Source organism: Paramacrobiotus metropolitanus, unplaced genomic scaffold, assembly GCF_019649055.1.
Source record: "Paramacrobiotus metropolitanus isolate TYO unplaced genomic scaffold, Prichtersi_v1.0 Parri_scaffold0000019, whole genome shotgun sequence".
NCBI classification, from domain to species: Eukaryota; Metazoa; Tardigrada; class Eutardigrada; order Parachela; family Macrobiotidae; genus Paramacrobiotus; species Paramacrobiotus metropolitanus.
Window position 1 is genome coordinate 326708 of NW_026570239.1, and position 13613 is coordinate 340320.

The following is a 13613-nucleotide window of genomic DNA, read 5'->3' on the forward strand; positions in this document are numbered from 1 at the left end:
AGGCCGGCAGTTACAATTTGGTTTTGAACTTTTTCCCGAAAAAAGGACACGTTGAGTAGATACGGCTGACGCCACGCGAGTTAATTAAGTACAACTGTAAAATAACGTAAATTACAACCGTAATTAGTACATAGCATAGCTATTGACAAAACGCAGCAAAAATTATCGGGCTTCGCATCATAAGTTGGTTGTGTACACTGCACAGTACCGAATACGGTTAACAGGTCGCTGAAAGTGCATATCGCATTCCTAAAGTAGTGTTATTATTTCTAATTAATGTCCCTCTACCTAATAATAGTAAATCTCGAAAAGAGTTTCCAGATCAGCATTGTTTTCTATAGACTTTTATTGGTGTTGTTTCGTTGTTTTGTTGTCAGATGAAGTAACTTAAAGCGGGAGCGCTTTGTTCTGTAGTTGCACCGACTCAGTTTAAAGATAACCGGAACACATCTCGGGGTGTATTTGCTTGCTGTCTGATTTCCCCTTTCGGTTGCACTTGCCGCTAATACAAATTCACGCTTGAAACTAGACTTATGTAAAATACGACGATGTTGACCCATTAACAACCTGGCGCCACAAACATATTAGCAATCTATTAATGGTAATAGCGTGCGCACCTTAATCGGGTAAATTTGTGGAATCGTCGTCCTGATCAAATTAGCACACGTAGACTTAACCGCCATTGGTGCCGACGCGCATGATAACCCCATTCAACGATAACGGCAAAGCCGTGGTCATGACGTATAACAACGTGTTTTTATTGACTTTTTGTTGCACGATTGTCAGGGTGCTTTTACTGAATTGCTTTCCCATTGCAATTGCCTAAATGCAAACATTGTTAGCACAGAAATAGCACAAGAGCGCAACAAAATTTGTGCTTCATCGGTGTGACGGGTCAATAAGCCGATGTTCTAGTCTCGCCTCCTTCGCAATACACAATTTACCATATTGCAAAGCTTTACAAAGGAATTTGCTAATCCCATGTTTTACCAGACTCAAGTGTAAAAAAATACGAAGACGTAACAGTACATGCCAACATGGCGCCCGTATTTTTCGCCAATATGCAAGCGGTAGTGTTTGCATATTTTGTCGGGGGAATTTCTGGAATTGCCGTTGCGATCAGATTGGCCTGTAAACGCTGCGGTGCGCTTTCAAGACGCCTGCGCGGTGCCCAGCTGGACGTTTTCGATGTTCCGCCCATTGAACATTCATTCCTGAAGATACCTGTATGTCAATACTGGTAGCTCGCTGTATCACACTAACTTAATCAAATTTTACCAGGGCCATAGGAAGTTTTGCAAATATAAGCACTCGGGCAAAAAAAAACTACACGTCCATTTTTGCAGACATATCAAGATCTTAAGAGGGCAAATGAAAGGCCTAACGCTCGTGACATCGGACGGCAATATGTGGATTATCTACGATTCAAAGATAATTATGAAGAAGCGGCACGCGTCTGCCCAGAGCTGCTGGGCAATGACAGAGTTGCGTGGGAAGAACAAGTGGCAGAATTCTCTCGTGCTGGCAAGATGAGAATTCTGGCACCGTACATACCGGTTTCCAACGACTTCCAGCTGGCACCCGAATCGTATAGACTTGCTCTGTTATCCTTTCTGCCAGATGATTACGAGCGATTTCTTCGCAAGGCGAAGGAATGGTCAAGCGTATTACATAATGTTCAATCCATTATTAACGCAGTGTTAGAGACCTTGCTGAACAATCCTAAGCAGCCGGTCTTACTGGAATCGCTGATCATTTTCTATACGCTGGCTGGACAATATGATCAAGCGCTGAAAAACAGCGTAATGCTCAAGCATCCAGACGTATTCCCGTTAATCAAAGAGCACAATTTATACAAAGCCATCGTTGACCAGCAGGTGCTTGTAGGCTTAATGGATATTGATATTACACAAACTGTGCGTCTGCTGACGGACCATAGTGATCATATCGGGACACATGTTGATCCAATCATTTTAATTCGCAAGATCAGAAATGGGTTGCAGATACCCGGTCTCCGGGATTCGCTCGTTCAAATTCTACAGGATTATAACTGGCAGGTACGATCTATATCTGGCACGTTTGTTTCCGGAAATTTGAGAAACTTAGCCGAATTTTCCTGTAACATATTTTATTCTGATGTTTTATTTGTTAGTATTAATTTTGTTTACATTCCAAATTAATAGTACTTACTTTCTTTACTTCCTTCCGTTTTCATTTTGGTCTGTTGCAATTTGCAGATGACCTTACGAGACGGTTATCGAAAGATAATGCTTAGCGACTGTTATGAACTGCTGATGAAATTACTTAAACTGCGCCAACGAGGACTTTCTGTTGATTCGGAATTAATCTGCCACATTTGCAAGAACAGGGTGGTTCGGAAGAACAGTACCAACTCTGACCTTAATGATGGAGTAACCGTCTTCCGGTGTAAACATGCATTCCACACCGGCTCTGTCCTAACGGCCGCCGTGGGATGCCCTGTATGTGACATAGGACGAAAAGACGAGTCCGACGCTTCTTCTCATCAACCCCGTTCGATGAAGTGCGCCGACAAACCGCCACACGCAGCGGAAACCAGCAACCGGAATCACTACCGTTTCCGACAGCTGTCGGATGCAGTCAGTCCTGCTGTTAGCGAAACTCTGGCAGTGCTCAGCCAGCCGACACACGATCTTTCTAAGTGTTTCGGTCGTAGGATTCCCGCGAAGACGGTGGAAGTGAGCTTGAGTTCCTTTTCAGAGCAACGTTTCAGAGCTGCTGTTGTACGTGGCAATGTGACCGTGATTCTAAGCACTTTGCCGCGAGCTAATCCATCTGAGGAAGGTAAAGACCGAATTGGTTGTCTGAATTTTGATTTTTGCTACTAATGTAAAGCAGTAGCATAGAATTTTGCGTCTAGTTTCAGTTATTATCATTGGAAATAAATTGTGCATTTTTTTGCCTGTAAGCTGAGACTGCTGTTTAATTTTCCATTTATTAAAGAAGCGCCAAGGAAAGCAGTTTGAGTTCTGTGAGCTGAGATAATCATTCTATAAGTATGTTTTTATGATTAAACGAGGTGACTGGACAAAACACCTGCGTATTACATCGATGTCTGCAATATGACCGTATGACGTACGTGTCTGTGTCTTAACACTCCTATCCGTTTTAACTTTTCCACTGGTTTCTGCTTGAATATGTCATTATATTCATTTACGAATTTTATAGATTTGTTTTCCAAACTAATACGATTATCATAAACCGTGTATTACAGGATGGAATAAAGTGAGTGGCTAACGATAACCCACCACCATCCGACCGTACATTTTTCCGCTACTCAATGCCGGCTTTGCAGAAACGAACAGCGTAACGCAAAACGATAACGCGGAAGTCAGATAACGCTTATCAGCATTTGCTGTTGCCATGCTGTTAAATTGTAATCCGTGACTGACACTGTTGTGTTCGTAACGAAAATGTGTTCCAACGTGAACGATCTAACTGTATTAATTTAATGATTAATCTAGCTTATCCATCAGCGCTCCCTGTCAATATCAGTTCCTCCGTGTCAATATTAGGGGAACTAAGAATAAAACAATTATCTGGCTTAATAAAATAATACAACATTAGCATGGCATTGGCGACAATACCGCTGGCATTCATTGGCAACTTGTTTGCCGTAATTTTCGCGTATATCATCGGGGGAATTTGTGGCATTGGCGTAATGATCCAATTAGCGTATGAATCCTGTTTCGCAGTTCCTCGGCGCGTGCGCGACGTCAAACCGAAAATTCTTGATCAACTGGATTTTGAGCACGGATTCCTGAGAGTTCCTGTATGTTAATACATGTGTTTTTATGTATCTGTATAGCACTTAAAAGTAATCGATCTTGACGAAACCAATTAGCAAAGACTCCAACTCGAATGAGAAATAATACACAAACGAGCTGCGGTATTCTTCCAGACGTACCATGGTTTTAAAAACGAGAGTGAGCCGCTACGGGATAGCGAAATCCGGCTGCATTATGTCGCAGCTGGTGAACCCGGTCGACCGCTCATGTTATTCATCCACGGATTCCCAGATCTGTGGTTCGGCTGGCGTCACCAGCTACAGCATTTCCGGTCCCATTTTCGGTAATTCAATCAAGCCGCAATATACTCAATGCCAGCCAGTTCTATAGAAACTATAGAAAACCGAAGTATTTTCTTTAGTGTGGTAGCTATTGATAATCGCGGTTACGGAGAATCGGATAAACCAACCGATCGGCGCGCTTATACACTGCCGCTGTTGGTGCGAGATGTGCGCAGTGTCATCCAGCAAATGGGCTATGAAAAGTGCATCCTGGTGGGGCATGACTGGGGCGGTACGCTCAGTCTTCACACACTGCTCAACCGAGAAACCCAGGACAATGACGAAAATTTTAAAATCTCGAGCTTTTTCTTTAGGTTTAATATCCTGGACTTTTGCGGCGGTCTTCCCGGAAATGGTGGATCTTCTGATTGTCATGAACTGTCCTCATCCGCTCGCATTTAGCAGGATGCCCTTCGGCGACCTAATTCGACAATTTTTTAAAAGCTGGTATTGCCTCAAAAAGTTTTTTAAAAGTAATGAGAAACTGTACAAGAAAAACAAAATCAAATCAAAAGAATTTAGAAAAACAAGCGACCAGAAAATATTAAAATTCAGATGTAAAATAATTTTTAAAAATCTGAAAATGAAAAAAGTCAGAAAAAGCATTAAAATAATTTCTTTAAATTTAAAAAACTAAAAAACTCAAATACTGTAGAGTAACCCTGCACTTGACAGCTTTTTCGTACGATATGAGCTATACGGCACTGTAGTACTGACAAACGTTCAGCTGGCTCAGAGCCGACTGCACTGCACTCACATGTGCTGCCTGCCTAGTCTCAGGCAGCACATGTGAATGGTGAATGTGCTCGTACAGCGTACGTCTATCTGAGCTGTAAAAAAAGCTGTCAAGTGCAGGGTTACTCTACAGTACATATAAAGATAAATTTAAAAATTATTCAATTGGAAAGCAAAATACTAGGAAAATTTGTGTTTCAAATGTACAGATTTTGTGTATGTACGCAGGTATATATTTTTCTTCCAACTTCCATATCTCCCGGAACGCATGTTCCTCAGCAACGATCTGTACCGCGTAGAAGCCATGTTGACCCAACCACCGCTGTGTCGTACGCCGAGCGCCGTTACCCCGAAGAAGTGGAAGTATACAAGTATTATCTGGGGAAAGACGGTGCTCTGCGGCCGCTCCTCAATTACTACCGCAACCTGATCCGCGTCTTCCCGCCACCCATGCCCTCGTTGATGGGTATCCGGCCGCCGGTACACCTACTGCATGGGACCGGGGATCCGGCGCTGAGTGTCAGTGCCGCCGAAAGGTCACGGGAATGTGTGGCGGGGACCTTCCAGCTGCGGCTGCTGGATGGTTACGGCCACTGGATTAACCAGGAAGCACCATTCGGTGTCCACATGTCGATGGAGGAGTTTATGAGTCAAGCCGGATTCATAACGCCTTTGCTCTCGAGATAGCGTTAAAAATATCTTATTTTTACCGACTGCTGTTTTTTTCCAAAATTTTATACGCACTAGTCGTTGTGAATGATACTGGTATTACTAATACCATAATTATTACAGACTTCAAAATTAATTTACAGCTTTAACTAATCTAATTACGAGGAGGAAACAAGCATCTTCGGTAGCGCGTTCAAATAGTCAAGACACTTTGAACACTCGTGTGGCTGCAAATCTGGCTTAACAGTCGACCGCGTAAGGCTGCCAGTCCACGTTTAACTTGGCCACTGTCAATCAGGGCACCCATCCACGGTTGACGGTGAGGTGTACGCAGATGCATAACCTTCCACAGTTGGCTGTTAAGTGAATTATGCTGTCGCACACTTGACGCACAGTTTTCAAAGAGTCTTGACTATTCGAACGCGCTACCGAAGATGCTTGTTCTCTCCTCGTACAGCTTTAACTAATTTACAGCCTTTTTTAAGATTTATTTTCAGCTGACACTGAATGAGCTGTAGGAAGGAAAATTGAAGAAATTCTAACTACGCATTTGCAAATTTCTGCCTTCATATACTGTACTTCTGTCTCCTGGTCCTTTCGCCTGCCTATTTACACTTCAGATAGTACGGTACATCGTCTGGGCACTATACAGCACAATAATATTAATATGCTTGTTATTATTCTTCATTTTGGAATTTTTATCTAAATAAATAGCACTTAAGAATTCGCTTCGTGTACGAATTATGATTACCACGCAAGCGTTGTTTATCCGTTTCAAATTTCATCAAATCTCTGTTATCAGAGTATTTCCCAAGACAAAAATTACCGCATTACTGCACTACAGATACTGAGTACCACACCTTGCGCTGACCGCATGAAAGCAACGCGAGCAGTCTAACAAAAGTTTGACCGTGTCAGCAAGTCATTCATCCATGAAACACCTGATGAAAAGGCATGCCGGTGAAATCATTTGTTTAAACAGAAACAAGCACATCCGCACTTGAGAAAACGGTGTTCAGCTGTCAGGAGATTTCCGCCAACCGGTTTCCATTCAGCAGCGGTAAGAAATATCCCAGTTCTTATAAGCCGAGAAAAAAATTACCGGCAAACATAAAACTTCATCAACAGTATTTGACAAACGTTTGACTGGTCCATTTTTTTAAATTTCCATCATAAAAATTTTCGTTGAGCAACGGTCCTGAAAAATGGATGTTTATTTTTTCGTCATTGTGCTGTGCTTGGCGGCTTTTGCACGTGGAATCCAGTTAAATCAAGTGAAGCGTCTGCCCGCGGCACAGTACGGGCAATCCGCAGGAAAAGGCATCGAGATCACGTGGGGCACCAATCAATCACACATTGAAGTGCAGTTGGCCTATCCGACCCTCGGGTGGCTGGCCATGGGACTGTCACCCAACGGCGGAATGGACCAATCAGATGTGCTGTTTGGATACGTTGATGACCGTACTCATCAACCGGTTGTTCAGGTACAAACCACGTGATTTATTATAAATTTGCTACTATTATCTCAGTTCTCTTTTTTCATTTAATTTGGCTAAATCTTTTTTAATTTATTTTGATTTTTAAAAAAAATTTTTAACCGTTTCATAATAAATCCTTCGTTTTTTATGTTCTGCTTCAGATTTTCTTTTATTTCCATTTATTGATAGGATCGCTGGTTGACAGCGAATTTGGCGCAAGGCCGGGTTCTTTTAACGTTGGATACGAAACAAGACTGGATGGCCGTGTCCGGCTCGAAGAATACCACGCACACGTTGCTGCGAGCCGTGCGGAAACTGAAGACATGTGATGCGCAGGATCGCAGCATAACGGTTCAACATAAATTCTGCTTTCCCAAAGTTTGTTATTTAACCGGAAAAACGCGTCTTTAATATGTAGGACGCGGATATGCCGGTGATTTACAGCTACAGTTTCCGGCAACCATTAGGTCCGAATGCCGTCGTCACCAAGCACGATGTCCGTGGCTCGGTAACGGTAGACTTCTTCCCGAAAGACTCTGACGAGACGCCGCCTCCGGAACCAGTCAGAAAGACACTGGAATTTCGTGCTAACAATGTAAATACTGTTGCGTATATTAATATCCAACACCTACACAAAGGAAGAACGTTTCTACAGGTAAAGGTCACGAAAGGCAAACAGAACCAGTACTACTGCACGCTGAAGAGGATTCCCGATCTGGACAAGAAATACCACGCAATCGGGGTAAGTACAGTATAAATCTAAGAAACTCTGAAGCGAAATCTAATTAAATTAGAGACTGTTTTGTTGATTTCAGTATGAAGTGTATTTAAACCCGAAGAATCTCCCCTATCTACACCACATGGACGCGTATCTCTGCAACGGCCTTACGGCTGACCAAAAACGACGCGAAACGTTTCCTTGCGGACCGGAAGAGGGGTCGCTGATTATGTCGGTCTGTAACGATTTCCTCGCTGGATGGCAATCTTTGACCAAAGTGAGTCAAAACCGTCGACGATTGCTGACGCGTCTGCAAAACATTTTCCGTGTAGACCAGTTATTATCCTCCCGAAGTGGGCGTGCCTTTCACACCGCAAATGTCAGGGCGGTATGTTGTCATCCAGGTGCATTACGACAACACAGACAACATCGGTACGGTAAAACTTCTGATGAATGTAATAAACCACAGAATAATAATAATAATAATCGATTCCCTTACGATTTACAGTACCAAATTCATCCATTATTTTTATTTATTTTAGATATTTTTACATAATATTTAAATATAACACATCATTACACTAAGTTTGAATGGATAAAATTGTACTGCATGTAAAATAACTTATTATTTCATAAATTTTATTGGTTTGTGTAGAATTCAATGACGATTCTGGAATTAAATTCTTGCTGACGGATAGTCTGCGAAAATATGATTCCGGTTTGCTGACCGTTGGTGCCATGGACGAAGATCGTACGTTCAGTTTTCTTTTGACGACACTGAAGAATCTCTTCGGTAGTGTAATTCGATAATTGTCATCTGCAGTGTCCTTTGCCATACCACCACGGCAGCCCGTTTTCCAGATGCAAGCGCAGTGTTCGGACGCTTGCACCCGCAAATACGTAAATCCCAGAAAACGGCCTTTCTTTTTCTAAAACATTGAAATTTGCTGCTGTTGTTTGCAGTTCCCGAAGGATGGAATTCGAATTTATTCCAGCACTTTACATATGCACACGCGAGGTATTTTTTTACGGAAAATATTAAAATATTTGTTTGCACTGTTTCTGCTGTGGGTTTTCGGATTGGTGTGATTAGGTGTGGGCGCGGTGCTGCGGCATTTCCGTGGCCAGCGCGAATTCCCACCGATCGACGTGGACGGATCGTACGATTATAATCGTCAAGGCGAACGACCCGTTACACCGCCCCGTCAAGTGCTACCGGTGGGAGAAACCATAACAATTGATCGTTTATCTTTCGGAAAATTCGCAATATTTCCCTTGCGTCATGTTAAAAATCCCAAATCAAGTTAATTTTAATTAACATTATTGCGTCATTGAAATTAGAATCAAATTTTCTCCTCATTACAGGGCGACCGCCTGGTGATGCAGTGTAATTACACAACCCTGAAAGACGCTGCGCCCGTATTTGTAAGTACAGTAATTAAACGGCATTGAAAATCCCTTAGCAATAAAATACCATGAAAAAATTTGCGGCTAAAAAAATACAAGTTTTAGCAAAAACAATTTACAAGTATTGCATACTTCGGAGTGCAATTAAATGTTTGTTAAGCAAAATACATCTGACACTTTCCAGGGTGGCGAAGGCCTTAACGAGGAAATGTGTATGGTCTTCCTGAACTATTACCCAAAAAGCGGCCTGTACGACTGTGGTGCATCGTATCCATTAGCACGATTACTGCAGCGCGGACTGCAAATCGATAAACCAACGTATGCTTCACGAATCGAATTTAAAGGAACTCTTGCTTAATAACTGACGACCTTTCAGGTTGACAACGCTCGGGAAAACCATACCAAACGAGATGTTCAACCGATTTCTGAAAGGCGATCTGGAAGATGACGAACTAGAAATGGTGACAAGGCAGCTGACCACTCCCGTAACCAATTACATTAAACAGACAACATGGACGCCGCAGAAGGTCAGCGCGTGGGAGGCCTTCTATTTCGACCGGGCCAGCTATGACGCGGTTTGCATTGGCGAAGTAAGTTTTTTTTACGTTAGTGTTGTACGCATTTTGTTATATATTTGTATGGTATCTTGTAGAACGGGCAAGATTTTATGGATGATCATCCGCCGGTTATACGTCCCTATGTAGTCCAAAAGACGGAAGCCGGATGCTGATTTACTGTAGCTGTTTTATTTTGAAAATTTTCACTGTCAATAAAAAAATACTGAGTGTTCTGAGAGCTGCTAAAAAACAAAAAACCTGGCTGATTCATGTTATAGAGACACTCTTTTTACCGCTGGACCAAAGAAGAATTTTCACGCGTTGGTTGTTTGTTTAAAAGCAACTTCGCAAGACGGGTTCTTCCACAAAACAGCGCTCATGCGCACTACACACGGCCACGGTAAATTCTCGCTGCTGTTCTTGGCAGATGACACTTGAACGCAGCTCACAAAAGCGTGAATGCCGACAAGAGGCTGACTTTCTGCTGAAGCGTGCATAATACCGGTACCGATCAAACAAACTGGTACGCCAAGGAAAATCGAGCCGGCTGGAAACAGTTACCAGTCGTCTGCCGTTAACCGAACTCAGTAGGGAGGTTTATAACTCGGCAGAAGAACTCACTGCCTGCTTGTTAAATCTAAGCAGTTAGAAAACAACTACAGAATATGGCGATATTGATTGCATGTATCGTGGAAATATTGTCGCTACTGTTTGTGGTGCAATGTATTCAGCTGTCGCATCGGCAATCGCTCCCGCCGGCAACGTACGGTCAATCTGCCGGGAAACTCGTGGAGATTGCGTGGGGTGTCAATCAGACGCACATCGAAGTGCAGCTGGCTTATCCGACGTTAGGCTGGCTGGCCATGGGACTGTCGCCCAATGGCGGAATGGACCAGTCAGATGTGCTGTTCGCCTACGTCGACGATCGGACCCGGGAAGTTGTCGTACAGGTACTCAACCGCTTAGGCAGGCTCCGCAACGCAGTTACCAGTTTTTCCGGACACTTTATTATTCCTTCCTTGTATATTTCGGAATGTCTATGCAGCAGTGGTATTTGAATTATTGGAGGTGTTTATCTGAAACGTCTTAGAATTTCCACCTTCTATCTAATAACTTATATTTGTATTTATTTGTTTATTAATTTCTCTTGTTAGTTTGGCACTGGCTTAAAGTATACTTTTATCGTTACCGTCGTTCTAGGCAGTATGATGCTCTCTTACAGGATCGCTGGATAACTGCGAATCTCGCACAAGGCCAGGTTAACCTGGCTTTGGACAAACAGCAAGACTGGATTATGGTCTCCGGAATGAAGAATGCCACACATACCGTCATTCGTGCCACCCGAAAATTAAAAACCTGCGATAGCCAGGATAGAGCTTTCGGTGTAAGTTGAACCTGCAGGCAAAATCTTCTAACCTAACTGTAACGCCTAATAGAGCGCCGCGGTACCGGTGTTGTACAGCTACAACTTCAAAACCCCGGCGAGCAAAACCGGGCCCGTCAGTCAGCACAACGTCCGCGGGACGGTCAGCATTAATTTCATCCCCAGTCAGGCTGACGACACCAAGAACAAGCCGGATCCGCGGGATATCAAGAAACGAATTGAATTCCGCGTTGACAATGTGAATCCCATCTTTCTTCTACGATCCAAAAGTATTTTGTACGCATCTTGCTCGTTGCAGGTGCAAGTCGTTAAAGGCAAGAAGAACCAGTATTACTGCACCATCTCCCAGATACCAGCTCTGGACAAGAAGTATCACGCTTACGGTGTACGTTGAGTCGTATTTCGCATCAAACCAATACGATAAATATTTTTACGAAATTTTCTCAGTATGAGCCGCTGCTGAATCAGAGGAATCTCCCGCATCTGCACCATATGGACGCTTATTCCTGCGATGACAGCTTCACCGAGGACCAAGTGGACGGAAGAACCTTCCCCTGTGGACCGGAGGACGGGACTATCATCATGTCAGTGTGCAATAACCTCCTGGGCGGCTGGCAGTCCGGCACCGGGGTAAACCGGTATTTTATCAGCAGCAGTACGAATTTGCCGAAAATACGGGTTGATATTTCAGGCAACTTATTATCCGTCCAACGCTGGCCTGCCGTTCACACCAGATATGGCCGGGAAGTGGGTGGTCGTCCAGATGCATTATGATAACAGTGACGACAGCGGTCAGTGTTATAAAATAGTCTTCAGGAGTGTGTGTTCTGCGAACTTTAATTCAACGCACGGACATTTCGACAGAATTTAGTGATGATTCTGGTATTCGGTTTCTGCTATCCGACAAACTCCGTCAGTATGATGCCGGGTCACTAACCGTTGGTGCTATGGATATTGACTGTATGTACTGCCCATAAAATAATAACCACGGACGTGTAACGGCAGTTCATACTGGTACATCTCTGCAGTATCGTTTGCAATTCCGCCGGAGCAACCGGTGTTCAAAATGCAGGCACAGTGCCCGAGCGAATGCACTAAACGATACGTACGTCTTCCTTCCTCTAACTATAATAATTTCATTTATTCCGATGTTGGTGATTTCAAATTTTTAAAGCCAATTACTTATAGTTTCCCAAGGATGGAATCAAAATTTTTGGAAGCACGCTGCACATGCACACTAGAGGTCAGAAAAATTACCAAATACTGCTGAACTGGCTGAATAATTTTTAGTATTTCTTTTGGCTTTTTCCTTTCCTTCCTTATGCAAGTCTGTATAACGTATTTTTTTATTTGTAAATTGTTACATTTTTTGTAGGTAGTGGAGCTGTGCTGCGGCATTTCCGCGGCACTCGGGAATTCCAACCGATTGATGTTAATCCCTCCTTTGACTATAATCGTCAGGGAGGAAGAGAAGTATCGCCACCGCGAGTTGTTTTGCCGGTATTAAATACCTGCACTAATTATCCCACAAATAACAAATTATTTCATTTCAAATAACCATTCTTTTTTAGGGCGATCGTTTAGTATTGCAGTGCAACTATACAACGATCAAAGACACCACTCCAATATTCGTAAGGAACGGGTTTGCTGAGAGTAGTAATTTAATGGATTTCTTGACGTCAAAATGCTTTCAGGGCGGCGAAGGGTCCGATGAGGAAATGTGCATGGTTTTCTTGGATTATTTCCCGAAGAGTGACCTCTACGACTGCGGTGCCTCGTTCCCATTGATCAACCTATTGAGGAGCGGTCTGCAAATGGATCGCAACACGTAATGGCTTGATAAGCGTGTAACACGAAAACGATTTGATAATGTCCTGTTTGCAGTTTACAGCAATTAGGCAAAGCGTTGCCGGCCGCCACGATGCAGCGTTTACTCAACGGTCAGCTGAACGATCGTGACCCGGAAGAGATCAAAGCGCGTTTGAAGGGACCGTTGACCACGTACATCGAGGATCAGTACTGGACGCCAGCTAAGGTCAAAGTGTGGGAGGACTTTTATTTCAACCGGGAAAGCTACGATGGCCTATGTATTGGCGCGGTAAGCTCGTTATCTGTAGCAAAAAGAATCATATATCAACGGCGAAAACGCAATAATACCTGCAACATGTTTCAGAACGGAATGGATACTGTTGAGGATGATCCGCCACTGATTCGGCCGTATGTTGTACCCGCCGTTAAAGCCGAATGCTAATGGAGACACTGCCATGGCCAGGGACCTTACAGAAAATTATCCCATTATGTAACCTTATTATTAATTACTGCCGTTGGAATAAATCACTGAAAGAAAACTACAGCGACTAGCATACCACTGCCTGTTAGTCTGTCACGGAACTGCATAGGCACTTAGCTAATGGTACCTTTGATTATTTCCTTTTAAGCCCTTACACTACAACAGTACCCGTTTTAAACAACAAAACAAATTTAAGTTCATGTTACGTTTGCACAAAAGGTGCGGTTCAAGTTAACAATTGTTCGAAATTCAGCGATCTCAAATTTA

General features: G+C 43.2%; 4 protein-coding genes across 4 annotated transcripts; all 4 read left to right on the forward strand.

Moving 5' to 3' along the window:
- The first annotated feature begins 902 nt into the window (after nucleotides 1-902).
- Nucleotides 903-3239, forward strand: LOC129586019 (vacuolar protein sorting-associated protein 41 homolog). The gene is made up of 4 exons (XM_055478998.1): nucleotides 903-1226; nucleotides 1347-2057; nucleotides 2238-2823; nucleotides 3208-3239. Exons 1-4 carry the CDS (start codon nucleotides 1038-1040, stop codon nucleotides 3237-3239), a joined length of 1518 nt encoding a protein of 505 aa, XP_055334973.1. The 5' UTR covers nucleotides 903-1037.
- Nucleotides 3240-3374: 135 nt separating this feature from the next.
- On the forward strand, nucleotides 3375-5687 carry LOC129586010 (epoxide hydrolase 4-like). The gene is made up of 5 exons (XM_055478988.1): nucleotides 3375-3811; nucleotides 3941-4110; nucleotides 4189-4340; nucleotides 4423-4555; nucleotides 5072-5687. Exons 1-5 carry the CDS (start codon nucleotides 3608-3610, stop codon nucleotides 5271-5273), a joined length of 861 nt encoding a protein of 286 aa, XP_055334963.1. The 5' UTR covers nucleotides 3375-3607; the 3' UTR covers nucleotides 5274-5687.
- An 864-nt stretch (nucleotides 5688-6551) lies between these two features.
- Nucleotides 6552-9983, forward strand: LOC129586008 (MOXD1 homolog 1-like). The gene is made up of 14 exons (XM_055478987.1): nucleotides 6552-6996; nucleotides 7180-7341; nucleotides 7409-7585; nucleotides 7646-7732; nucleotides 7806-7985; nucleotides 8041-8140; nucleotides 8364-8459; nucleotides 8532-8608; nucleotides 8672-8726; nucleotides 8802-8926; nucleotides 9074-9133; nucleotides 9300-9433; nucleotides 9492-9705; nucleotides 9768-9983. The coding sequence occupies exons 1-14, from the start codon at nucleotides 6718-6720 to the stop codon at nucleotides 9843-9845; spliced, it is 1824 nt and encodes a 607-aa protein (XP_055334962.1). The 5' UTR covers nucleotides 6552-6717; the 3' UTR covers nucleotides 9846-9983.
- Nucleotides 9984-10250: 267 nt separating this feature from the next.
- Nucleotides 10251-13404, forward strand: LOC129586006 (MOXD1 homolog 1-like). Its single transcript, XM_055478985.1, has 14 exons — nucleotides 10251-10622; nucleotides 10895-11056; nucleotides 11109-11294; nucleotides 11355-11441; nucleotides 11504-11686; nucleotides 11748-11847; nucleotides 11921-12016; nucleotides 12085-12161; nucleotides 12245-12299; nucleotides 12432-12556; nucleotides 12628-12687; nucleotides 12751-12884; nucleotides 12941-13154; nucleotides 13230-13404. The coding sequence occupies exons 1-14, from the start codon at nucleotides 10338-10340 to the stop codon at nucleotides 13305-13307; spliced, it is 1842 nt and encodes a 613-aa protein (XP_055334960.1). The 5' UTR covers nucleotides 10251-10337; the 3' UTR covers nucleotides 13308-13404.
- The last annotated feature ends 209 nt before the right edge of the window (nucleotides 13405-13613 follow it).